This window comes from Ceratotherium simum, chromosome 8 (assembly GCF_057802395.1).
Source record: "Ceratotherium simum simum isolate JZ-2026a chromosome 8, ASM5780239v1, whole genome shotgun sequence".
In the NCBI taxonomy this organism is placed as follows: Eukaryota; Metazoa; Chordata; class Mammalia; order Perissodactyla; family Rhinocerotidae; genus Ceratotherium; species Ceratotherium simum.
This window is the reverse complement of record NC_141907.1, coordinates 71887632-71914639: the sequence shown is the minus strand read 5'-3', so window position 1 is coordinate 71914639 and position 27008 is coordinate 71887632. Positions and strand designations below refer to the sequence as shown.

At 40.5% G+C, this 27008-nt stretch overlaps 1 protein-coding gene across 3 annotated transcripts; it reads right to left on the bottom strand.

Moving 5' to 3' along the window:
* Positions 1-18829: 18829 nt before the first annotated feature.
* Positions 18830-25090, bottom strand: DMP1 (dentin matrix acidic phosphoprotein 1). Of its 3 annotated transcripts, none has more exons than XM_014787873.2 (5): positions 25031-25090; positions 24501-24548; positions 22280-22312; positions 22048-22095; positions 18830-20203 (listed from the first exon to the last, which is right to left on the bottom strand). In XM_014787873.2, the coding sequence occupies exons 1-5, from the start codon at positions 25082-25084 to the stop codon at positions 18830-18832; spliced, it is 1557 nt and encodes a 518-aa protein (XP_014643359.1). In that variant the 5' UTR covers positions 25085-25090. The 3 variants fall into 3 exon arrangements, with proteins under 3 accessions (XP_014643359.1, XP_087290858.1, XP_087290859.1); XM_087434732.1 differs by having other exon boundaries at positions 24501-24544; positions 25027-25084; XM_087434733.1 differs by lacking the exon at positions 22048-22095 and having other exon boundaries at positions 24501-24544; positions 25027-25084.
* Between the last annotated feature and the right edge of the window lie 1918 nt (positions 25091-27008).

The window sequence follows — 27008 nt, the reverse complement described above, 5'->3', positions numbered from 1 at the left end:
GAAGGTTCTAGTTTGCCCCAGGACTGGTAGAGATTGAATGCCTAAGCCTGGCACACCAAGCAACTATGTAACCTGATCTTCCTGTCATGAACCGGATGTTATCTGTTCCACAAATGATAAAGTTGAACTTGTATAGCATCATTCTGTTATTACGTGGAAATGGTATATGAGACCAGGTGTAAGTAAGTCCATAAAGAACTAAACTACATAAGCAGATGGCTCAGCATCCCACTATGCTCTGGTAACAAAATTCTCCCCCTTGGACCCTTCAGAACCAAGAGTGACAAATGTGTCTCACTATTGCTAGTCCCTGGATACCTCACCATCCTTTTGGGATCCTTTGCCCTGCCTATACCTTTGTAAGTAATCTCTTTATTACATTCTTTTCAGTTAAACTCTTTTGAGTGAGTGAGCTATCTGCTACCTGCTGGGAACTGATTCACTGCACAAAATGCCCGTGAGTTAGTGTGCAAGCACACATACACACACACACACGCACAATATTCCCATTATCCAGGATTATGCCAAAAGGAGAAAAGGAGCTTGAATGAATTGAGAGAAATAGTGTGCTGTGGTAGAAAGGAGATGATCTCTGGAGTTACATAATCTGAAATTTAATAGCCAAAGTCATTATCCTTTGGTTAATAGGTAAAAGGAAAGTGAATTCCCCTCCCCTTTAAACCACAATTTCTTAATCTGTAATAAGGAAAGTAATAGTATCTCACTGAGTCATTGTGATGATTAAATTTAAAAATTTGTAATAACATACAATGCACCTAGAATACTGTGTGTATAATAAATGTTATTTCATTAGTTGTAGAAGTAGAGTGGAGGATCATTTATCCAGGAATCTAAACACTAGAAGCATCCAAACTATGGAATGTTTTGGGGGGGTGGCAGGGAAAGATTCACCCTGAGCTAACGTCTGTTGCGGATCTTCCTCTTTTTTTTTTCCTCCCCAAAGCCCCAGTGCGTGGTTGTATATCCTAGCTGTAAGTTGTTCTAGTTCTTCTATGTAAGTCACTGCCACAGCACGGCAACTGACAGACAGGTGGTGTGGTTCCTTGACCAGGAAGCGAACTTGGGCTGCCGAAACAGTGAGAGCACCAAACTTTAACCACTAGGCCATCAGGGCTGGCTCAAACTATGGAATTTTTGTCAAAGCATTTGCTTTACGAACAATCATTTTTTAAAAAAATCACAGCAGTCTAATAACTAAAGAACAAGTTGCTACGGTACATCTCGCATGGTTACGGTGAATTTCCACCAGACTGCAAAGGGCCATCCAGTGTCACAATCCACACTGCCCTCACAGCACAGTGGAAATCACAGTGGGTGAGCTCAGTGACATCTTGGTAATATGGCTGGTACGGCATGACTTGTGAGAGAGTTTTTAAAGAACATGACTGTTCTTTACATGTCTTACCAACTCATTTTATGATCATTCTTCTTAAAGGTAAAATTTCAAAATCTTAAGAATGATTAATTGAGAAGAGGTTGGGTCTTTGACACTCCAGATAAACAAATTTCTACAGCATGTGCTTTGCAATTGCTGGCTGCTGATAAAATCTATACTCACCTTGAAGTATGTAAGGGATTATTTTTGCCCTAAAAGAATCACTAATGCCCAATGAGATAATTGTATTTTTGTTTAATTTAGTTTAGCCCTGTCTTGTTACTATAAAAGGATTTGAGACAGCTCACAAAAATACACAAATGGGAAAAAAACTAAATAGATGAGCAAATCTGAGGGAAGGGGAAATAAGGATAGGAAATCAAATAAAGCCAATGGAAAAGTTAGTGCATAAAAAATCCAAGTCATAAATTACTATGCACTTATTAAAGCTGGGCCACAAGTATGTCTCTAAACTTGCTGGTAGCTGAAAAGAGGGAGAAACGTTACTGGTTACAGGATTCACTGAGTGGATGAGTTTAAAATAAATCAGCTGCCCAGAAGACACAGCATTTCCTAGTAATGAAAACTGAGATCAGTTTCTCTGTGGATCAACATAAGGGGGGCTAAAGGAGATTATGTCCTTCACAACCTTCTCTACAATAAATACAATAGTGAGTGCCATCTCATATAACTATTTCATGTAACTTTCCCAAACATATTCAGTAAAAGTTATTCTATGAAGGTCAAACGATGTAGTCAAATTTCATAGGATATGTGTGGCCTTGTTTGGGAGGAGGATAAAATTGGAACACCTAGACAAAATTAATGAACTACATACCCAATGTTAAGAATTAGCAAAGGATTCAAGTTGACATTCTTATGATCTAACAGAATAACTTGGAAGGTAGATATTTGATGTTGCTGAACTAAGGACAGACCCATATGCTTTGATCATCAATGAATGATGGAGGGTAGGTTTACCTGCACCCAAGAAAGTTAAGAGACCAACTAAGACACGTGGCTGACCAATTGCCCATCCTAGGTTTATAAGTGGTAGACTGAGGATTTACAAGGAAGAGCCATGATTTAACATAAAAATCTTGTAATGAAATAATTGCTACAAATATTCCCTTGCTCTTTTCCCTTTATTTCCAATTTATACTCTTTAGGAAGCTTTTTGAGCAGAGGCTGATCTGGCACAATAGGTTTCCAAAGTATGTGGTGTTTCCTTTCTTCTTTCTTTACTCTGACACTAATTGATCATCTATTACAGGTCAAGCACTGTGTTGGGTAGTGGGAATACAATGATGAGGAAGACATAATTATTGCCTTAAAAGCCTAGAAGGATAGACACATATGGAAAACAGCAGTTCCAATATAGTCTACAGTACTGTAGGAGTACACAAAAGCTTAGCTTTCCTTGAAAAAAAAATTCAGGGAAAACTTCACATAAGAGAGGACTAAGATGAATTTTGAAAGATGGATGAGAGTTTGCTGAGTGAAGAGGAGAAGGAAGTGTGCTTCAAGTACAGGAAATAGTCCACGGAAAAGCACAAAGTGAGTCACAGTGCTTCAAACACAGAGCACAGCCTGTGGAAAGGCACAAAATAGAGAAATGCATGGCAAATTTGGGCAACAGCAGGTAATTCAGCAAAGAAGATATACAAGGACAGTTAAAGAAAGAAGAGGGACCGGAAGGCAGGGGCTTTGTAAGCTGTGCAGATTGAGCCCTTCAAAGCTGTTAAGTAAGGAAACGACACCATCAGATTTGACTTTTAGAAAGACCTGTCTGGCTGCAGCTCGGAGGATAGTGCACAAGAAAGGGTTTCATCACTGCATAGTTTGAACATCACTGCGATGGGAGTATGACATAGTATATAATATAGAATGTAAAACTGGTGTGACTATGCGATCAATTAGATTGATAGGGAAGAGTAAAGAAAAAAATACAATTGAGAATAATCTCCAGGTTTCCAGCTTGGGCAATTGTGCAAATGATGATGCTATTCACAAAGATAAGAAAAAATGAGGTAGAGTGAGTCTCAGTTAATGAGTTTAGGTTGGCTTTATTTAGGATGAAATGCTTGTGGAAGATCCAGGAAATCTCATCTTGTAGGACGTTGTAGCAAGGCTGAGGAGACCTGAACGTAGTTGAAACACAGGTGTGTGGGTATAGAACCAAGGACAACATGAGGGCTCACCTGCCTTTAAGAGGAATAATAGCCCATAAAAGAAACCAGTGAGGATTGGTCGGGCAGGAAGAGAACTAGTTACTAGAGAAGGGAAAATATCATAAAAGAAGAAGAGGTCTGTAATTTTAAATGCTAAGTAGTAAAATTAAAAGTGAAATGAGTCAGTTGGCTTTGGAAATTAGATTTTTGGTGGCCATGTTTAGTAATGTACATTCGAAATACGTTTAATGAACGCCTTACCCGTTCTGAGGCACTATCATAGGAGCTAGGAATATAGCAATGAAGAAAACAGACAAAGTCCCTTCCGTCTCGACGCTTACGCTCTCAGCAATAAACAATAAATGTGTTAACTACGTAAAAAGTAAGTCTGATGTAATCTAGAAGATAAAAGTGTGATGGAAAAAATAAAATAGAGTGAGAAAGTTGGGAAGGCGACAGGAGGGCATGGAAGAGGATGGTCTGGGTAGGTCTCAATGACAAGGTGACATTTAAGCAAACACTTGTAAGAAATGAGGGCATGACCCATGAGGATACCAGAGGAAGAGCATTTCAGACAGAGGAAATAGCTCATGGAAAGGCTCCAAACATGCCCGGCATATTTAAGAAATAATGAGGAAACCCACACAGCTGGAGTAGTGCAAGCAAGGAGAAAGCAGTAGGAGATGAGGTCAGAGAGTTCAGGTCTTCTAAGACCTTGTGGGCTGTTGTGAGGACTTATGACTTTCCACTTCACAAGAAATGGTGAGCCACTGGAGGGTTTTGAGAAAAGAAATGGCGTAATCTGATTCTTGTTTTAAATGTTTTCTCTGGCGGCTGTGAGGAGAAATAGACTTGGAGGGGCAGGGGATGTAGGTGAAAGTATGGAAGGAAGGACATTGGTTAGGAGGCTATTACAATCACCCAGGTATGAGGTGCTGGTGATCAGACCAGGTGGCAAAGGTGCTGAGGAGTGAGTGGATTCTAGATATTTTCTCAAGATGCCAGCAGGATTTTCTGATGGATCAGAAAAGGGTGTGAGAGAAAGAACGAAGCCAACATTTTTGGCCTGAGGAACTGGAAAAAATGGCGATGCCATCAACTGAGTTGAGGAAAATGTGGGTAGAACAAGTTTGAGAGGGGCAGAAATCTGGAGTTCAGTTTAGGATATGCGACATTTGCCATGCTGTTATATGTCCTAGTGGAGGTGGTGAATAGGCAGTTGGGTATACAAATATAGATCCAGACGAGAGATCTGGGCTATAGATACAAATGCAAGAGCTGTGGTCACATCCGTGGTATTTAAAGCCATAAGACAGGTTGAGCTCATTAACGGAGTGAGTTTGGATGCGGAAGGGAAGAGAACTAACGGTTGGGCCGTGGGACCTTCCAATGTTCAGGATTGGGGAGAAGAGGAGGAACCAACAAAAGCATGTAGAGAAAGTGGTCAGTGAGGTACAGGAAAAAAACGTATTGTGGTACAGGTAGGTGTGTTTGCGTGTGTGTGTGTGTGTGTCCCGCTACCTGAAAGTTCGATTTCTGCCACTCCGCTTTAATGAAAGACCCACATTAGTACTTGTTTTTGCTAAAGGAAAGAAATCTGAAGAGGATATTTTTGCTTTTATGAAAAAAAGCGAAAATGGCATTCAACATTTGATTTGCAGCCAGCATCTATAGAGGCAGCTCACACCCTGAGCAACGAGAGTGGTGCCATCGATTTCCTTCCCTGGGAACTACACTCAGCATCTCGGCATCAAGCCGCCACAGCTTTGAACTGTGTCTGTGAGCATCTGTTCTCTATCTCGTTTTTTGTGTCTGGGAATGCTCAAAAATTTTCCCAAATAAATTAACGGTAATTGCTTCTTTGCTTTACACCATTTCAACTTACGAACGGTTTCATAAGAACTGTCGACTTGCTGATAGCGAGGGAAACCTGTATCCTTAAAATCAAGCGAAGAAAATGCAACAAGAGGGAGCTAGTGATCAACCACGTCAAATGCTGCCATGAAGTCCAGCAGGCTGAGGAATGAGAATTGACCCTTGGATTTAATAACATCATTGGTGACTTTGACAAGAGCATTTCAGTGAAGTGTGAGAGGCAGCACCCGGTTTAAGGTGCGTTTAAAAGAGAAATTTGAAATAGTTCTGTTGCAAAGAAATGATTAGTTGGCGGAGTAAGTGGGGGCAAGAGAAATAATTTTATTGTTGTTAAAGATGGGAGATGGGCACAGATCAGATCGCAGTGGATTGAAGAGTGAATGGAAGTTGAAAAGATGAAGGCAAAGAAAATAAGTGATCATTCCAGAAAGCTTGGTTGTAAAGGGATAAGGTGGAAGAAGGTACTGGACAAAGGATTACTTGGGCAGAGGAGAAGTTACCTTCTTGTCTTTTTAAGATGTTTTAAAATTTTGCACGTGTCTGTGCTCATAGGAAAGAGCCAAAGAATATAGGGACAGGAAAAAAATGTTGAAATGTGGCTCCTGAGAATGCAGAAGGCTATAGGGCAGAGGTAGATGGCTGAGCCTTGAACAGACTGTGTGCAACCCTTGAAACGGAGGAATGACAGTAAGGATAAAGATGGAGGCAGGTGGAGGTGTTTGTAGATGTGGGGATTGAATGATGAGGGAGATTTTGCTAGCTGGTTCTACTTTCCTTGCAAAGTAGAAGAAAAAGTCATCTGCTAAGAATAAGGAGAGGGAGGGCAGAGATGAAGGAGGGAAACAGAGATGTAGAGAGGATAAAATTTGGAAAGCCCTTTACTGCCTGCTGAACAGAGCTTGCTTTTCTCTACATAAGCACACACGTATACACATATTGACACAAAAATATAAATATGCAAATAGATAAAATACACCTAAACACAATTTCTCAAATATCCAATTGGATTTATAACTTTCTTTATTGTTAGTTTTAGTTATTATGTAGCATATGCTAGGTGTGGGGCAGAATTCTAAGATGGCCCCAATGATTCTTAACTTCTGATATTCATGGCCTTGTAGAATCCCCTCCCCTTGGGTGTAAATTGGATCTAGTGGCTTGCTTTCAACAAACAGAATACAGCAAAAGTGATGGGATATCACTTCTGAGATTAGGTTATAAAAGACTGTGACTTCCATCCTGCTCGATCTTGCTTGCTTGCTCTCTCTGATGGAAACCAGCTGCCATGTTGTGAGCCGCCCTGTGAAGAAACCCACATGGCAAGGACTGAGGGTGGCCCCCAGCCAACAGCCAGTGAGGAACTGAGGCCTTCATTGCAACAACCTGTGAGGAACTGAATCCTACCAACACCCCGTAAGTGAGCTTGGAAGCAGATCCTTCCCCAGTTGAGACTTGAGGTGACTGCAACACAGCTTCATTGCAGCCTGTGAGAGCCCCTAAAGCAGAGGACCCAGCTCAGCCAAGCTGAGGTTCCTGACTCATTGAAACTGTTAGATAATAACTATTATTGTAAACCACTATGTTTTGGGGTGATTTGTTACTCAGCAATCGATAACTAATACACTCAGAGATTCTAAGTTTCTACTTCTAAAATCTACAGGCCCCTTCAAATAATCAAAACTTACCCCTGTCCCCAAGTATTTACTGTGGCAACAACAAAATGAATACTCTGTATAGGGGAGAAAGTGGAAGAGAAGTTTAAAGGAAAAGTGGGGGAATAGATTGAAGTGTGAGTCAGTTCCTCCATGGGAGCCAACACAGGACATAGGAGAACCCACAGGATCACAAGAGTGAAGGAGAAAAATAGACGGTTTGAACAAAAGGAATGTAGGCTGATGGGAACAAACTGTCCCCAACTTGCTAGGGACTTAACGCTTATTGAAGGGAAGGCTGAATGAGTAACCCTAGCCAGATATCAGCCAAGATTCTGTAAGGCACACACTGTTCGATTTTACAGACTGTGAAATAGGAGATTATGACATACAGGTAAGTCAATTGCTCAAAATAGCTCAGTGTCTTGGTAGTGGACTAGAACGTTGGATTAAGTTCCTTAGGGTCACTGCCTTTGCTCTGCTAAACCACAGAGTGACAATATCATCAATTTTTTGAACTTTAGGAGAATATGTGGAGCAACTAGTATATCTACACATTCTGTCTAGTTATGATGCTTTTCTACCTCTTATTGGTTGTCTAGTCTGAGTAACATAGGTAATGTTTCTCAAATAAATTAAAATAAATATGGAAGTCCAGAGAAGCTAAGTGACTAGTTCAATGGAGCCAAATTGGACTTGAATCAAGAACTCCTTCATTTAGTCCTCTACGCTGTCTGTATTTATGCAAGGAAAAAGGCAGAATATTTGGCCTGGAATCCTGACTTCATTATCTTTTCAATATTTAAAGGGACCCTATTAGTTTCTCCTCTGAGTATTAAACATTTTTATGATTCAGGTTATGGTTTGCATCATTGGGTAAAGGGAAAACTGCATGCCAGAAATAGAACTAATGCTCCTGGAAAGAAAATGGCCACTGTGTAGGTTCTGTTTAAGGTTATGAGATTCACTGTGGTGCTTTTGCCAGAAAAAGGAAGCCAGTTCAGATCTGGCTCTAAGAAAATTGAGTTTCAAAATTTAAAGCAATTTACTAAGTTATTAACCTGAGAATATGAAAACTAAATTTAAATCCTTCTTGACCTATATTCTAACCTGCCACAAAGATCCTAGTGGACTTTCCAAGTCAGTTCAAAACGATCTACATCATCAGACCCTCTATTGCACTCATCATCTTACCCCATATCTCCAACTTCTGTATTTTCTTGTTTTGATTTATTGTACTTGGAGCTTTTTAATGCTTTCTTTCATCTTCTATCTAATCATTCTCCATGTCCCTTATATGTCCCTTATCTATTTCCCCTATACTTCCCTTTTCTGTGCCCCCTTCTCGTTATTCCCCCAACACCACTGTGGCACACTATGCCATCACCGTATGCCTAGGCCTCACTATGTACTAGATGCATTATTAGGTCTGTGCAGCCCCATCCCCCTTTTCCGGAACCTGACCTTCTTCTCCTGTCTGCATGGTCAGGGCACATCCATTTTGTACAACTCGATCCTATTCCACCGGGCACAGGTGGTTGATCTAAGCTAGGCCAATCGAATCTTTCCCTAGGACTGACAAAAAACAGTCAGAGTCTATGGGGGCAGAAGATGCAGGGTCAGGCCGTGCTTCTCCCATGTGCACCAAAGAAAGAGAGAGCCCCCCATCTTCAAGGAGGGAGAGAGAGCCAGATACACAGGCAGGAGCAGAGACAGAAGTCAGAGGCAGAGGTTGAGTAGTGGCCACCTTCCTAGCTTGAGATGTTCCTTAGGCCTGCTGCGTTCCAATCCCTTGGTTTCCTTATAATGAATTCCTTTTTTAATTTCTACAATAATTTAAATAGTCCTAACTGAAACACTGTGGGAGTCTCCTAACTGTTCTCCCTGCCTCCTGTCTCCTTTGTTCTTCTCCATCCCACATGCCGCTGACAGACAGGTACATTGGAATCAGTACGTGGAAGCTCTTGATTTTCCCATTAAGGAATTCAAATTTTTCAGTAATCCAAGGGAACCAATGTGCAGTTGCAGGGGAGAAGGGACATGGGGGAAATGTTAAGTTTTTCAAAAGTAAAGCTAACTGCAGTGTAACAAATAGTTTGAAAAGCTTTTAGTGGTGAACAAGGCCCTGCATCTCTCTAAAGCAAGAGCTGCCCACATTTCTGTCCAGGGTTGACTCATCCGCCCCTGCTCTGAATTCCAGGCTCTTCTAGACTCTCAGGGACCACAACAGCGAGCAACATTGCCACCTGCTGGGACTTAGAGAAGTGACAGAGCTGGATTATCTATTCAAATACTCTTGAACTTCAGGGTTTGAAGCTATCTTAAAGAATCTTGTTTTTTAAAAAGAAATGTAAATGAATTCCAATTGCGTTTAATGATAATTCTCATCTTTTAGGTCATAATGCTGTTGTTAAATTATAACTCTTAGATTTGAACTCTGGAAAGGCTGCAATTTAGGAATTGCTGTTCTCTTTGAGCAATTTACATTTTTACTCTAGTTGGTGCCATTAAATTACCAACATTAAATCAAGCAATTACAGTCTAGTTAAATGTGTATTGTGACAGAGGGAGATTAAAAAGACGCATGGGATTCTCCATTCAGACTGAGAGGAAGAAGATGTGTAGTTAAATTAGAAGGCAGCTCTCCAGAGGGAAAAATTTTTCATTGTTGCTCTTGGTAATGTATGGTCCCTTCTTGAGTAAATTTAGAGTGGATAATCAATCTAAGATTGATAAGTAGCAAAACGATATTTGCATAAAGTTGATCATTGCCTCATTTCAAATAACAAAAGGAAAAAAGAGAAAAAGACATAATAACTTGAAAACTGTAAAACATTAAAAATATATAACTTAAATGGGAAAATTCAAAATCTCTATAATTCCAACTACGGAAAAATATGCATGTTTACAGAGTGGTGGCCAGGAGGTCAAGCTATCTATCCAGTGATGGAACTCTTCGCGTTGAATCACGTTAGGGTGAACTTCTAGAGCAGGGGAACATTTGCATTTTCTCTGTGGTACCCCTGCTCTGTACCAGATTCTGAACTACAGGAAGCTAGTTTTGGCCAAGGTCCAAAGCAGCCTGTCTCACTCTCTTGTATAGGACCTTCCCTTGGCCTCTGACCTTACGTGGATCAGATTTCAATTTGCCATAATCCCTCAGACATGCCATGACCCCCTTACTCCTCTCTTTAATACGTAAAAAGTCAGGAAAGTACACTCCACTCCCAGAAAGAAAATCTTAACATTACCCCTTCAAGCACATGCACAATTTCTGGAGGACGGTGGGAACAGTTCTTTACTTTGCCCCTTAAGACAATTATCAACTCTTGCGGAATCCAGTTCCCGTGGGCATAAGGAGGTCCCTTCTCTCCAGTCTCCCTTCTGTCTTCCTCTTTCTCCTCTCCTTTTATCCCCTCCATTATTTTAGTCCCTTCTCATTTCCTGGGGGCATTCAATTCCTTCAAGTTTTCCCCTTAGTGAAGCTGGAGCAGTGGAAGTGAAGCGGAGAGAGTGATTCGCTCCTTTCAGCCCTGGATAGAGCAGGGTGAAGGACAGTGTACTTTGCGGCCCATCCTCGGAGCGGGACATCTAAAGGACAAAAAAAACTTTCTTCTACTAATATTGTCGCCGTTTTAAAGCTTAGCAAAGTTTATCCTTTCTCCTCCGTGCAAGCTCCCTGTTTATTACCATAGCTTGGTATTGACTGGGGGATGGGGGGCAGACGGGGGTAGGGAAACATCCACCCCAGGAAGGAGGTGAGGGAGCTTTGGATTTCTGTTTGGGGTGGAGGTGGATGTGGGCGCAACAACAATGTCCCAGTCAGACCTCCTGCACCCTCCCTTCTGCTAGTTCCCTCCTTCCCCACGGGGGACTTCCAGACAATCTGCTAGACATACAATTTATAAAGAATGGCTTGTGTTACGTAAAAGGATGGTAATGGTCTCTTTCATATCAGTTACACAATAAGGTCTCTGACCAAACGCTACATTTATATTCAGTTGCTTAAAACAATAGTTATGATCTGTGCGGAAAACGGAAAGCCAAGCTTTCTGTTTTGTGTGTCTGACCATGAGACCTACAGTCTGTAGACTTTTCTCCTGCTATAATTTCTTCCATTTGTTGTATGGCTGTGCAAGGACAGAGGGAAACTATTCACAAACTTAAGCAAGATTTATTTTGATGACAAGACAGATGTTGATAGAAAGCCAATAAGAGTAAAACTTAGAGATATTACATTCTAACTGACCTTGGGATGGGCAGTTTCCCAAAAAGCAAAAATATCCTTACATTTTTTCTGTTGACTGATTATATGCCTTAACTAGTCACCCTCTAGGGGTTGATGAGAGCTAAATGTTCCAATTACTCAAATGTTGGGCCTATTTATGTGTTGGCAGAGGAAGCAGACAAGCCTGTATAACTGACGTAAGAATTCACCTCCTCATATAAAATGAGGTCGGAGTTTGTTTAGTGTTTTTATCTCCAAAATTAGACCTACACCTGGGACCCAAGAATGGCCAAAAGTTTCCAGAATTAACTATTATATTGTAGCAGCAGTTCTCAATGCTGGCTCACTTTAGAATAACTTGGGACTTTTAAAAACTACCAGCGCTGAAGCCTAATCCCAGACAAATTAAATCAGAATCTCTGTGATGGAGCCTGCGCAAAGATATTTTTTTAAAAGGCTCCTCAGGTGGTGTGCCGCCAGGGCTGAGAACCAGTGCTGTTAGACAGCTTACAGTGGCATAGAAGCAAGTTTACACCCTTCTCTCATTTTCATTACATTCATTCGTAACAGCCAGACTTGCAAATTGTACTCAAATAATTAATATCTCAACTTGAAGTTCTGACCAATAATTTTAGTCCTCGGTGTAGAAATTGACCAAATGGTATCTAGTAGTTTCATGAAATGTTGGTATAACTTCCATTTATTCCCGAGGAATAGTTTACATGCTGGGGCATTCTCTTCATTACCCATATGTACAAAGGCTAAATATTTCATTCATTTTAACTGACTCTTTTGTGTATTTTCTTCTATACCACGTTAGTAATTCACAGTCTAAATATTAATTTCATCTAAATAATGCTAAAGCCTACGGAGCATGCATAAAAACATTATGAGAGCACAATTGAAGAATACATTTTCTTCAGTTATTAAGTAAAGGAAAGATAACAGTGTTTCTGGTGAGAAATCTAAATTATATTTATATAGTCTCTGAATATATACATATATACATGTATTAGTGAGGATGTAGATTAAGCTGATGTAATAAGGAGACCCCAAGATACAGTGGATTAAATAAGATTAAAGTTTATTTCTCTCTCATGAAACAACCAAAAGGAGAGTACCTTTTGGTACAAGGAGGCTATTTCAATAGTTGCCAATTTTCAGCCAATGGGGAGAGAGGAAAGGAAAGAGGCAGAGCACATCACTTCTGCTCACATTCATTGGCCAGAACTTAGCCAAGTGTGCATGCCTAGCTTCAAGGAAGCCTGGGAAATGGAGTCTCCATCTGGGCAGCCGTATGCCCAACTGAAAACCAAAGATTTCTATTGCTAATACAAAGAAGAGGAGAATGGACTTAGGAGACAATTCTCAATCTCTACAACATCTAATACAAACCAGAATCTACATATACTTGGAATACAAAGGAAGTACATGGTCTAAAATTTTATTTTGATAATATTTATTTTCATTATATGTTCTATTAACATTTAAGAAGTTTAAAATTTGTATTTTTTGTCAAAAACATATTTTATGATATACTGTCTTCCTTTTACATAGCTTTAGCTATGATGCGCAAGTGATTCCTATGATATGAATCATGATTTACTCCCGACTATTCCTCAGCACTGACTTAACTTTTCCCAGAACGCAATAGTTCCACAGAACAAGATCCAGACAGATCTTGTCAGTGTTATTTCCTTTATTTAACTGAATAGATTCCAGCAGCTTAGTCATGGACTCCTTTGAGAATCTGATGAAAATCATGGATCCTCTACCCAAATATATTAACAATTTAGCAAATAATTTTAGCGGGTTTAGAGACACTTTCCTCAGGTTTTAGCATGCCTTGACTATACATAATGTGAGAGATTATCCCTCTGTCTTCCAGGGTAGCCTGGGAAAGTACAGATAAAATCACAAATCCCTATCTCTGGGACCCACCGATGGGATTCCTGGAGTGCTGGTTCAAGGTGAGACACCTAGCACAGGACCTGGAGCACAGTGACTGCTCAATAAATGTTAACTCAGTTATATTTCAAGGACCCTCTGCTCCCTGTGAGGATTCCTTGGTGTTCCATGCATTCCCCTTGGTATTAGCGTTACTCCTCCCATCTTCACCAACATGGATCACACCCACAGCCATGAAAGTTGACTTGGTCATTCCCATAGCATTAATGCTGCTCCTCCTTTTGGCATGGACATGGATCTTCTCCCTATCAGTGGGACATTTTTCAATCTTTTTGCTCACCCAGCATCTGAACTTCCTTCTTACATATGGTACATACATTACCTCCTTATATGTCTGTGTGACAGACGAAATTCACCTCGTGACATAGCAGCTGAAAATGCAAGATACTTTCTTTCTAAGGCCCCTTGTAACGAATGCATGGGCGCTTAGTATGGGCTCTGCCAACTTTACTCACTTACCATGGACTGTGAATTGAGTACTAGGGACACAACAAAGCAGGGCCCATGGAGAATGGTCTCTGGCAGCAGCGACAGCTGGGATCAGTAGTACCAGTGTTACTGTAGTATTATTGGCAGCATCTAGAGTCATTACCAATGGGATCAGCAGGACAAGCCACAGTGTCTAGTGCTTTGTGACAATATCAGTGGCTTCCAGGATGAACAAGTTCTGCTGCACATTAAGCCGCGTTTGCTCAAGACTTCAGTATAAGCTTCCTTTTTGGGACATCAGTACTGCAGTTTCCTCAGCATCACCATGGTACCTCTTTTCATAAAATCTCGAATAGTAATCTTCATGCTGATCTATATCTTCACGGGAAACTTTGGGGGAAGTAAGAATGAATTTCTCCACTAACTGTGGCTCTTTCAAAATAACAGGTCTAGGAAAACAAGCCATTAGAAAGTGACTGAAAAGCTCTTGAGTACTTTACATGCTGAGAGCAAGCAGAGAACTGAGCATTTTCTTTGCTTATATTTCAAGCAAATACAGCCATATCCATATATTCATGAATGTTACTCCACTGCTTAAAACTTTCAGTAGCTCATTGTCGAACTGAAATGGAATCAGGCTCTGCCATTTCTTGGATTTAAACCTAGGATAATTAGCTTTTCTGTGCTTCATTTGCTCTTCTTTATTTTTTATATATTTTTAGAGTAGTAGAGAGTTTATACTATCTATCTCAAAGATGTTTGTGGGGGGCCTGGCCCATGGCTTAGCGGTTAAGTGCACCCACTCTGCAACTGGCTGCCCAGGTTCGGATCCCAGGCTCGCACCGAAGCACCGCTTCTCCAGCCATGCTGAGGCGGTGTCCCACATACAGCAACTAGCAGGATGTGCAATTACGATATACAACTATCTACTGGGGCTTTGGGGAGAAAAAGGGAAAAAAAGGAGGAGGATTGGCAATAGATGTTAGCTCAGGGCTGGTCTTCCTCAGCAAAAAAGAGAAAGATTGGCATGGATGTTAGCTCAGGGCTGATCTTCCTCACAAAAAAAAAAAAGATGTTTGTGGGACCGGCCTGGTAGTGTAGTGGTTAAGTGCGCACGCTCCGCTTCAGCGGCCCAGGGTTCACAGGTTCGGATCCCGGGTGCGCACCAACACACCGCTTGTCAAGCCATGCCATGGCAGCGTCCCATATAAAGTGGAGGAAGATGGGCACGAATGTTAGCCCAGGGTCAATCTTTCTCAGCAAAAATAAGGAGGAGGATTGGCATCGGATGTTAGCTCATGGCTGATCTTCCTCACCAAAAAAAAAAAAAGAAAAAGATGCTTGTGATATGTATGATGTATCACATATGAAAACCTGGAGTCAGGAAGGCACTAAATAAAAATGAAGTCTGTTCTGTTTAATCTGGCATTTAGAGGCCTTCACTTTGGATCCCAACCCACCTTTCCAATCTCTTCTCTTATTTCTTCTCTTCCCAATGCTTTGGCGACACCAGATTTTTAAAATCATACTTTAACGTGCCATAAACAATTCTATACATTTACTTCTCTGTTCCCTCTGCTTGGAATATGCTTCTCACTTGTTTTCTTATTCACTCTTCAAGGTCCACCTCCTTTGTCCCAATACGTCCTCCACTCCCTAAAGCTATTAATTACTCTCTTCCATGTATACCCACAGAACGTTAATTAGAGCCTATCACTGCTCTGTCTATCACAGTGAATACACTTTTGATTCTGCTGTAGATGATGAGCTTCTTAAGAGAAGAAATCGTCTCTCATTCATCCTGGTGTAGCCCTAATGCCTGCGTCATAAGATGTGCTCCATAGATGTTCGAATGAGTCAATGAATAAATACTAAGAGTTGGAAACTACCAATTTGTATTTATTTGGGAAACACAAGGAGTGCCCACCTCACTCAGGAACTGTGAGGAGTGAAGTAAGATTGTCATTTAGAAACTAAATTTTAAGATCTACATAGATAGGCAAAATCAAATAGCTCCCAGGCCAGCAGGACTCCACAGAAACCAACTTGACCATACTATTCTATGTAAAGAAAGTATGGGCAATTGAAAGAAGAAAGGATTAGCCCCAACAAGCTTAGAAAAATAAGGGTCACTGAGGCACGACCTGATCATGGCCCTTTTGAGCACTTTCCAGGAAAGAGGGAGTCAGGTTTCTGGTGTTTGAGTCCCAACTGTAAGGTTTCCCATGGAGCATCATAGGCACATGATCTTATTTTAGCCCCCTCCTATTAAGCATAGGTCATGTGACATAGCTTCCTTTGTTCTCATTTATGCTCACCTTATAGCCCTTTAATTCTTTTTCTTTCCCATTATAAGTTAAAAATTGGTTTCTGATTGTGATTTGGCTTCCCAAGTGGACCCATCCACTATAGACTTCAGTGGGAGACTCCACGAAGGAACTTCTACACCTTCAAAACTAAAGACCAAATCCAGCCAGCCTTCCTTTGGATAATATTTCTATATCACTTCCAATGCAAGATGGACCAATGTCTACACCTAGTACATAAAATGAGGTGGTGGGAACTTAAAAGAAAATTCTCCTACATCTGCCTAAGATGATTTCTACCATGAGCATAGCTGAAATTCTTATCATTGTTTTTCCTTCTAAAAGTTCTATGAATTAACTTGGTTAAGGGTTTATATGACCTTGGAACACCGGCTAACTTAATCCCTAAATTAATGAGTCTGAAATCATTAGGCTTTTTGGCTGCAAGGAACAAAGACTGATTCAGGTTGCCTCAAGAAAGGTGGATGTTTTGTTAGGATACAGGTGGCACTTAAGAGGAAAGAGTGTCGCGGGAACCCAGGGAGGCCTGGTGGGCAACAGGAGAGTCAAGATCCAAGCATGAGAGCAAGATGATTTTGCCCCTCAGCATCAGGAGCTCAATAATTTTCAGTTTCGTGGTCCACCATTAATGGACTTAAGCTCTCTCTCTATTTCTGCCTTTCTGTGTTTTCCCTTCTGTTTTTGTTCAGACCACTTTCTGACATCTCTCTCCCTAAATATCCGAATTTCTAGAGAGGGAAAAATCAGATTAGACCTCAAGCCACCATCGTTCATGTTCAGGCAGAGCCTTGGCAACACACCTCCTCTGAGGCTGCTGGCCAGCCTCTGGGCCGACTCCCCGTGGGTCAGGTGCTCATCCCACACAACCCCCTGTGGTGAGGCAGGGCACTTGAGTAGTTAGAACCTGGTCATCTACACCTCAGGCACCTAGGAGGTCTGAGTATAAGGCAGTTCTCCTCAGAAGGAGCTGTGGGTTGGTAGGAACCTGTAAGTTAATAGAGCCAGATAATTAATCTATAGAGCCAGAGAACCCAAATGTAGGTATGCGAATGGGCTACATCAGAATCTCCTGGGATCCTTTTAAAAATACATAACTTTGGGTTTCACTCCAGATCTACTGAATTAAAATCTCAACGGGGAGGATTAGAGAATATTTATATATATTTTATCTTCCCAAGTGACCAGAGCTTTGACAGTGGGAGGGAACAGAGCTATGTGAAGGGCAAGAAGGGTCAGACTGAGGGTGAGGAAGTCTTCCTGATTCTCTGAATAAGTTTGTAGGGGAATTCTGATGTACTCTAGTGGAAGGGTGGGTGAAAACATATTTGAAAAGTAGGAGTGCTGAGGTAAAGTAATTTCCTTCAAAGAAATAAAAATGTAAGGAATACGTTTCCTGTAGTACCCAGAGTTTACGCAAATGACAGTTTGAGAGACTAGTAAGAACTAATGAGAAACCCAAACACACCATGAACTTTCAGTGTGACTTCATACAAAAGTTGAGAGTTTAAGTCATTTTTTCCCTTATCTATAGCAGGTATATTTAGTGAAATATCATGAGCAACACGTAAAGTAATTTTACCAAAATGCTACCTGAATTATAAATAAAATTTTCATAGAATAATTTAGGAAAATCTTTCACTTTAATGGGACAAAGCTAATAAACTTTTTTGTAATGTTTTAAAGGAAGAGTTATTTAATATAAATATACCCTAATAATCAATATCACTATAAAAAATGAGCACATACTCCTTCTGGATATTATTATCTTTATTACAAAACACATACTTTAAGTTGAGGTAACATTTCAAAGGGTATTTCGCAAAAATCAGTTGAATTCTGTATACACAATTTTGCTATGTGCAACATATGTAAAGGACACAGAGAAGAGTTTTTCTAGCATTGCACATAGACTTATTTTAGAAAAAAATAAAGCTAAAAGTTATCTAGTTAAAGAGGAATTGTCTTCTTCCACTCTCCCCCACCCAGTCTTCCATATCATCACTAGTGATCAGTGAGGCAATGCTCATGGCAGTTCCACAAAAAACATCAAAAGGATAATTGCTTGGAAAAAAAAGTTTTGTTTATCCAAAACACCTCTTCATGTCATAACCTGAATGTGCTTTCACAGACTAAATATTCAATCATATAGGATTTACTATTGTTTATCCCAAGAATAAATAGAATTCTCTCATCTTCGATGGAGAAATCCTACGCAGTGCTCCAACTCCTGCGTCTTTTCTGCTGTGAAGCCCTCCCTGATTCTCCAAGGCAAAGCTGGTCACCCCTTTCTGGGCTCCCATATATTTTCTTCATAGCTCAATTACAGCACTCACCACATTGGATTGTAATAATTCTTATTTCCTTCATATGTATTCCTCTTTAGCTGTTTAGCTTTATTTATCCCTCTATAAGCTCCTCAGGAGCAAGAAACAAGTCTTAAGCTTCTTTACATCCCCAGCACCTAGCACAGTGCCTGGTACATAATAGAACCTCAATAACTGTTTGTTAGGTTAATGAGTTAGGAACTATTTCAGCTGCAAAGCTATAATGCACATCTTTCCTTGCTTCCAGTCTCATTGAGTGTGTTCTCATTGAGTACTTAAACCTCTATGTTTGGTGACACCCTAGACACAAATATAACATCCAACATTTCCTTTCCGAAAGAAATGGCCTCTGGTTATCCTTCTGATAAAAACATCAATAAATTATAGTTATAATGATTTCCCTGATCTCCAACCCCCAAGACTCCTTTACATAAGAGCCACTTCTTAGGAAAGCTGATGCTAATAGCCATCTTGGCAGTCATTATCATCTTGATCCCCAATGGGTTTGTTGTGATAAGCATCGACTGTCAATTTTCTGCTTTCTAGCTCAGTGTTTTTCACCTGGCCATCTTCCTCGCTGCTTGATTTGCTCTCAGTAGAGTTGCTGTCTTCTTTTGATTTACTGCTATCTTGAGAGTCACTGTCATCATCTTCCTCAGACTGGCTGTCCTGCTCTGACTGGCTTTCCTCGCTCTGGCTCTCTGTGGAGGCACTGTGAGACTGGAGGCCCTCCTGGCTAGAACTGTTCTCCTCCTCAGTGGATTCCGGGCTTTCCTCCGAGAATTGGAGGCTCTCATTGGACTCACTGTCAGCTTGCTCCTCTCTGGATTTGCTTTCTGAATTGGAGGATTTATTCAAGCCATCCTCTTCATTGAAGTCACTATCTTCCTGATCTTCATCTGAGTGACTGGTGGTGTTATCCGGGTTGTCACCCCGGGGCTCACTCACTACCTCTTCCTGAGATTCACTACTGTTTTCTTGAGATGGCAAGTCAACCTCTTGACTAGACTCATTGCTGGGGTCTTGGACATTTTGACTGTCTTCCTGGGACTGATTCTCATTGCTGTCTTCTTGAGATTCACTCTTGCTGTTTTCCCTGGATTGGCTGAGGCCAGCTTCTTTGGAGTTGGTGTTTTCTGTGGAGTCACTCTTGACTTCTTCCACTGTGTTGTTGTCATCAAGCTCACCTCTGTCATCTTCCACAGAAACGCGGGACTTTCTGAAAAATTTCCTGCTGGGATACTCCACTAATAGGCTCTCACCTGAATCCTGAGTGCTTGCTTGATCATCATTGTTCTCTTTTGATTCTTTTGATTTGACGCTGGCAGTGTTCATTCTGGAGTTGCTTCTCTCACTCCTGATGTCTGGATCATCACTCTGCATTCCTTCATCATCAAACTCAGAGCCATCCCCATGGCTACTATCCCCCTCACTGCCGCCTCCCCCCCAGTGCTCCTCACTCTCACTCTCTTGAGTTGAGCCATCTCCCTCAGGCCTGCTGTATACCTCGTGCTTATAGTCAAAGTCCCTGCTCTCACTGGTGGTATCTTGGGCACTGTCTTCCCCTTGTGGGCTGCTATCTTCCCTGGATTGTGTGCTGTCAGCCGAGTCCTCATCACTTCTGAATCTGGAGTTTCCTCCGTGATTCTCTTCAGGTCCTGGGCCATTGTCATCATCACCAAAGGTGTCATCTCCACTGTCATCTTCATCATCATCTTTATCATATCCTTCTTTCCCTCCGCTCCTAGAAAGGCCACTAGCTGGTCTATACACATATTGATGGTCATCAAGGCCCTCCTCTGATTCGGCACTGTCACTGGGGACTTCATTTGCCTGGAATTTGGATTTAACAGACATGGTCAGTACTCTAGGAGCTGATACAGAGGGTGTTATCTAGCACCCATCTGGGCTCTGTCTGCTTTCTTCTTCCTATGTCCCTCCCTTAACCCATGGTCAATTTTACTGCTCAATAATATGTCTACCAGAGTCTAAAAAGAAAGGAAGAGGAGTTGAAACTCAAGTCATTCTATTTAATAAGGCACAACTCACTCAATGCTGCAAAAATTTCCTCAAAAAGCTTTACAGAAATCACATTATGAAACTCAAATCATATTGTAAGTATGATTCCTTAAAGGAAAGTCTAAGGTAGTTTTTTGAAATTAAAGAGTTGGTTTATAATGCTCACTCATCAAATTGTTTGGTTTAAAACAGAGTTTTAAAAAATACTGGGTGATTTTAAAATGACCCAAATGTTTTTGTTTTTTTAATCAACTCTGGGAAGAAAATGTATTAGGGCAGGAGGATGAAACCTTTAGCTAAAATGAAAGTAAAATATTGTAGCGAGGTATATATCTCACCCAAACCATGTTTACACGTCATTCGCACAGGCAGAGCTGCCTGTAGAAGGCTCAGCTAGAAGACTACAACTAGCGTGACCACCAAGGCAGCTTGCTTCTAAGTGTGAGCTCAGAGAGATTATCCCCATAAGTGAAACAATTGAACGCTCCACACAGATAAGGAAGGATAGTGAGTCTTCATTCATTACGCTCTGGAAAAATCTAGTGTCTTTACCATACCCTATAACAGAACATTATTGCCAACTTTTTTTTCTTTTTCCACATGTCCCTACAGATCAATTTCCATTTAGGAGTACAAGATGATATCTCTTCCCATCGCTAGAATTTACACTGGTCTGCTGGAACTGAGCGTCTACTGTGCTTTCCATACCTCAATAGGCACATAGTGTACCCTCCTCAAGCAAGGCCTGTTACCCTCATTTGAGAGCTCAGAGAACATTGAAGCAATAAATTACAACATCCCCAGAAAAGAGCTTTTCCCCAATTCTATGCTTAGAAATTTCTAGAATGTTCCTCTGATAAGCCTTTAGTAAATAGAGGTTAAAAGCCTAATAATTCACCCTCCAACTCTGGTTGAGGGTAGAATGCAACACAGGTCAAAGCCTCAGGAAGAAACCTGGTTCCTGAAATCTCTGGAGCCCCACAGGGTTGAATTCGGTCAAAAATGATAGGACAGCTAAGAAAATACTGACATTTTCTCTTAGAAAAATGAAAAACAAAAAGAAGAAGAAAAAGAGAGAAAGCCAGTTTTTTATTAAAGGGATATAAGCTAACTCAGCTTTTCTCACTCCCAGGGCCGCAGATGAGTCTGTTTTAAAGAGAAAGAGTCTGTTTTACTAAAGCAGCTATTTCATCAAATTTTCCCCAGGGCTCTCCTAGTCTCTCCTCCAACAGGTTCCTCGACACGGAGGAGGTCTCCAGCCCAGCAGGCACTTCCTGTTGGCCAGGACACTTTTTTCTGCCTGATCTGAGCTGCTCCAATTGTAAAAGCAGAACTTTAGATTGATGAGTGAGCTATTCCTTGTCTAACACAGTCTATGACCATTCATGTGTGTGTATGTGTATATATTCTTAACTGGATGCACACATAGGGCCACGACGTCTATAATCTGGACCCAGTGATAAATATGGAATGAACAGCATGCCCACATCTGAATTCTCCCACTCATTTTTCCCTTCTTAGTTTGTGGAAGTATTTAGCCAGCATAACCAATGGTTAGAAAATATTATATTTAGAACAGTTGCCAGGTAATTTAATCTAACATCATTTCCTTCAATTCCTAAGTAGCCTAAAAAGTTAAGAAAAGTCTGTTTAATTACCTGTTCCTCTGAGTTAACTTTACTCTCTTCTGATGACTCACTGCTCTCCTAAAAGGAAAAAAAGATGTTGTTTACTTTTCCTTTTAAGTAATTCCTGAGGAAAGAAAAAAATATGATACACATCAATTGCTTGCGGTTTGGATTTACTGCTTTCCAAATGGCCCAAGGTGATGAGCAGAGTGTTAAAGTTATTTCATGAGATGTTATGACAAAAAATAAAGGAGATAGCTACCAAAGGTGGTGTTGGTGTCTGAGCCAAGTGACCCTGTGAAAAAAGAAGGAAAACAACTTACTCCAAAAATGGATTATGTCACTGCAAATATTTAGAATAATTTTAGGTGATTTTTTTTTTAGTTTCTTGATCTATATTTTATATTTACATGAGTAATAATGACATTTTATGGAGAAATGGCTAAAAAATGAATATGAGATGACTGATGGCCTGAAAAGATCTTGTAATATAAAAGACCTAGATGATTTTGTATTTCTGATCTTCAGTTAGCGAAAAATATACTTTCGTTGAAGCTGGTTGTTCACACAACCCAGAGGAAATGTAACACAGGAAAAACAGCATTGGAACTCAAAACTCAGATTTAAGTCTCAATTGGCTCCTTGGTTTGGTTTTAGCCCTGAAAACCAACCATCTTGGTGTTAGCGCTGAAATTCATGTGTTTCAGGAACTGCCTAAATCTCCAGTAAACTGTAATGGTTGGTCACTCTAAGTGAATTTGGACAATTCACTTCACCTGCCTGATGTCACATCCTCATTCATAAATTAAGAATATTAGCAACCACTGTGGTTACTCCACAGGGTTGCTGTGAGGATGAAATTGGCTAATGCCTATGGAACATCTTGAAAACTGTTCAATCTGATATAAACTAAAGAAATGATCCATTTTGAGAACATCCACTTTATAAAATTTAATAGCAGACAAAACTGAATTGAGAAAGCCATGAAACCTTTCTTGAGTCACATAAGATCATCAAAATAAAAAACAGATGCTAAATCTGAAACTTAATTAGTCATAGTTCTGATTTATTTCACTTTTTTTGATCTTATAAGAACTCTAAGAATGCCTGAGCTACCTGAAGTGCCTTCGCCCCACCTACCCACCCCCTTCCCCTGGAGCACGGCAAAATCCCGTGTGACTCAAAGCCGCTGAGCAATAGGTGTGAAGATGTAAGGTACAAAGCAGAGCAGGGAGGAGCTGCCATCAACACGTCTTCAACAAGCCCCTCAGCAATGCCAGGCTGGGGATATCTCCTCAGAGGAAGGAGCTACGCATAGTGACACTGCAGGCAGGTGCAATGCCGGACTTCACTCCAGTCAGTTATCACTTGGAATTAAGGGATGGAAGGGAGCAGGACATTGGTATTTTTCTCATGTCAAGACTAGACTTGAGAACACAGCACATTTGTGGTACTCTTAAGAGTCTCTGTTTGAATGAGAGGAAGGATCTACAGTGGCTGCTTTTAAATTAACCAGCCTAAGGACATCTCTGCTGAAAGTTCATGTAAGAAATCCTGCAACGTCTGTTCCAGCCTCAGGCAGGGGCAGGACGCCATCTCAGGCATCTGACATTCTCTGGCCACCACTAATAGGGTTGTGCCCAAGCTGTATCATAGGCAAAAGCCAGCAGGAAACAAGGTAACGGACAAAACACTCTGACTTAACATAAGACTTTAACCCTTATTTGTAGTTCCAATCTTGAGAACCTACTGACCTCCTAGACCTGGCCCCTTCCTGAGAGGGATGTAACACCATGGTAAAGAATGTGGATTCTGGAGCCAGAGTGACCTGGGGTCGAAGTCTGGCTCTTATTAACCATATAACCTAGACAGATTAGGTTATTCTCTGTGTCTCAGTGTTCTCATTTGTAAAATGAGGATAAAATACAGCATCTAAATCATTGGGGTGTTGTAAAGATTGAGAAAGTTAGTACATGTGAAGTACACAGAACTGTGCCTGGGAATGGTTCATGAGTTATTGAGAGTTAGTAACTACTGGGTTATTCAGAGGTAACACTCAAAAAACATTAGCTACCATTCCAATGACTCTAGCATCCTCTCCTTCTTTATTTTCTCACCTTCCGGGACTTGACCTCCTGCCTGCTAGACATCTCCTAGTAAAACAGATTTCTAGTCCTAATTCATCAAGGGCAGTCTTGGTTCATTGTCATTCATCCCCTTGCACTACTATACACATCCATTATGAAAACAAAGCTAAAGGAAAAAATACTTCCTCACCAAATTATACTACATTGGAGTTGAAGCATTATATAAAATAAATTTTCTTTTATGAACTAGAAATTGTAGCTCTTACTACCTATATCTTAGGTTATTAATGTGTTCATTGAATCATTAGTAGTTTCGATATTTGCGATGGAGCCAATTTGGTTACACTAATAAAATATTAAAATAAAAATACTCCAAAAAATCTTATTTCTACTCACCTTCCATTCTTCAGAGCTCTTGGATTCAGTATTTTGATACCTGGCTACCTAGAAAATTTAGTACACATGGTCAGCTCACAGAGAAATTTCCAAGGCAGTAGCTATTAACACTTTGCATACTTAGAAGCAGTGGTAGTCAAATTTTAGGGTGCATCAGAATCACCTGGAGGCCTGTTAAAACACAGATCGCTGTGCCCCATCCCTAGAGAGTCTGCTTCAGTAGGTCTGAGGCAGGACGCAAGAACTTGCATTTCTATCAAAGTCCTAGTTGATGCTGATGCTGCTGGTCTGGGGATGACACTTTGACAACCAATGCTTATGACAAAGAAAAATGAGAATCATAGCTATATGAATGGCAACTGAACAGAATAAGGAATAACTCGATGATATTTTAAAGAAAATAGCTTCCTGAGAAACTACTATTTTCTTCCTACTGGAACATACACAGCCACCATGGATCATAGCCAATGGAAATTGTGGAGTTTTAGGTATACAAGGTTTGTTTCATATATCTTTACCCTGATACTTACTGGGAGAGCACAGGACAACCCCCAAAGGGACATAAGCAGGATGCTGGTCTTCATAGCTGGTGTGACACCTCTACCTGTGAAAAAGGACAGACGATGTTTTCCTCACGCTAAAGAAATATAGGAACTTCAACTTTTTAACAGTTTCTTCCTATTATTAATAAAACAACTCATCCAAATGTCTATCAACTAATGAATGGGTAAATAAAATGTACTGTGTTCATACAATGGAATATTATTCAACCATAAAAAGAAATGGAGTACTGATGAGTGTTACAAAGTAGAGGACTATTATAGAGTGAAAGAAGCCAGACACAAAAGACCACATAGTGTATGATTCCATTCCTATGAAATGTCCAAAATAGGCAAATCTGGGCCGGCCCCGTGGCTTAGCGGTTAAGTGCGCGCTCTCCGCTGCTGGCAGCCCGGGTTTGGATCCCGGGTGTGCACTGACGCACCGCTTCTCCGGCCATGCTGAGGCCACGTCCCACATACAGCAACTAGAAGGATGTGCAGCTATGACATACAACTATCTACTGGGGCTTTGGGGGAAAAAATAAATAAATAAAATTATTTTAAAAAAAATAGGCAAATCTATACAGACAGAAAGTAGGTAAGTGTTTGCCCAGGGCTGGGGGAAATGGGGGGTTGAGGGTGATAGCTAAGGGGTGAAGTTTGAGGTGATGAAAATGTTCTGAAATTGATTTCGGTGAGAATTGCACAACCCTGTGAATATACTAAAAACCATTGAACCGTACACTCCAAATGGGTAAAGTATATATGTGAATTATATCTCAATAAAGCTGTTTTAAAAAACACCTCACTCCTAAGGGGTAAATTGAAAACTTTTCAATGAGGAACTCTATAACTAACATAGCACATAAACTTCTTCACTAACACATAAAATATGATAAATGGAGGAAAAAGTAAAGAAAGAGGAATAGAGAAATTTCTAACCATTCACTTTTATAATAATTATGCAGCTTGGTGTGGCAGAGCAACCCAGCAAATATATTCTCCTTAAAAACTACATTTATTGATACTATTGATAGGTCGTGTGTGTTTGTCTTCACAGACACGCACAAATGGCTTCTCTGTCACATTTATAACCTCATAACAATGTCTAGACAAAATAGATTGGTTTTGCTTTTTTTTTCTTGATCTGCAAGAGATGTGCTATGGCAGGCTTTATAGTTCAGCTCCAGAAAGCTCTTAATATCTACAGTGCTCCATTTAGTTATACATTATACATGATTATGCTAAATTCTTTGAAGTGTCATTCACAGTCCTGAAGGATCTCAGGAAGATTAGAGGTTTGGGAGAGACTTGAGAATCATGCTGAGAGAAACACGCCAACTCAAACTGTCTTTTCCTGGAGGGTGGCTTCATTTCACACTTCAAGGACTGGTGATTTGGAACACAATTTGTTCTACATCTAAAAATAGATGCACTAGATGCTAATGTAAAAAGTTACTGAAATGATTTAAGTGGAAAATAATTTGCCCTGTACTAGAAAGCCCTATGGCACCCAAACAGACTTGTCAGATAGACTTCCATACATTTTGTGGAAAATCTTGCAAGTTTATTTCAGACTTCACTTCGTCGATTTGTTTCCTTAAATATTAAATATATACTATACTAGTGACAAAAGCTCTAAGCCAGAGGTCCTCAACCCTGACTATACATTAGTGTCACCTGGGAGATTTAAAGACATACCAATGCACACATCCCACCACAGTATAAATCAGTTCACTGGGGGTGGGAACAGGCGTGGGTTTAAGGAGCTCCAAATGATTTTAACCTCTCATCTAAGAAATAAAAATACCTTGTCGACAATGTCTGAATATGCTGAATAATGTCTGAAACACTGGGCTCAAGAAGTCATCTAATCTTATTCTTTATTCAAGAAAACAACAGAAATCCTAAGATGAGGAGACAGAATATCCCTCATTTCTACTTCCATTCAGCTCAAATGGTCTGA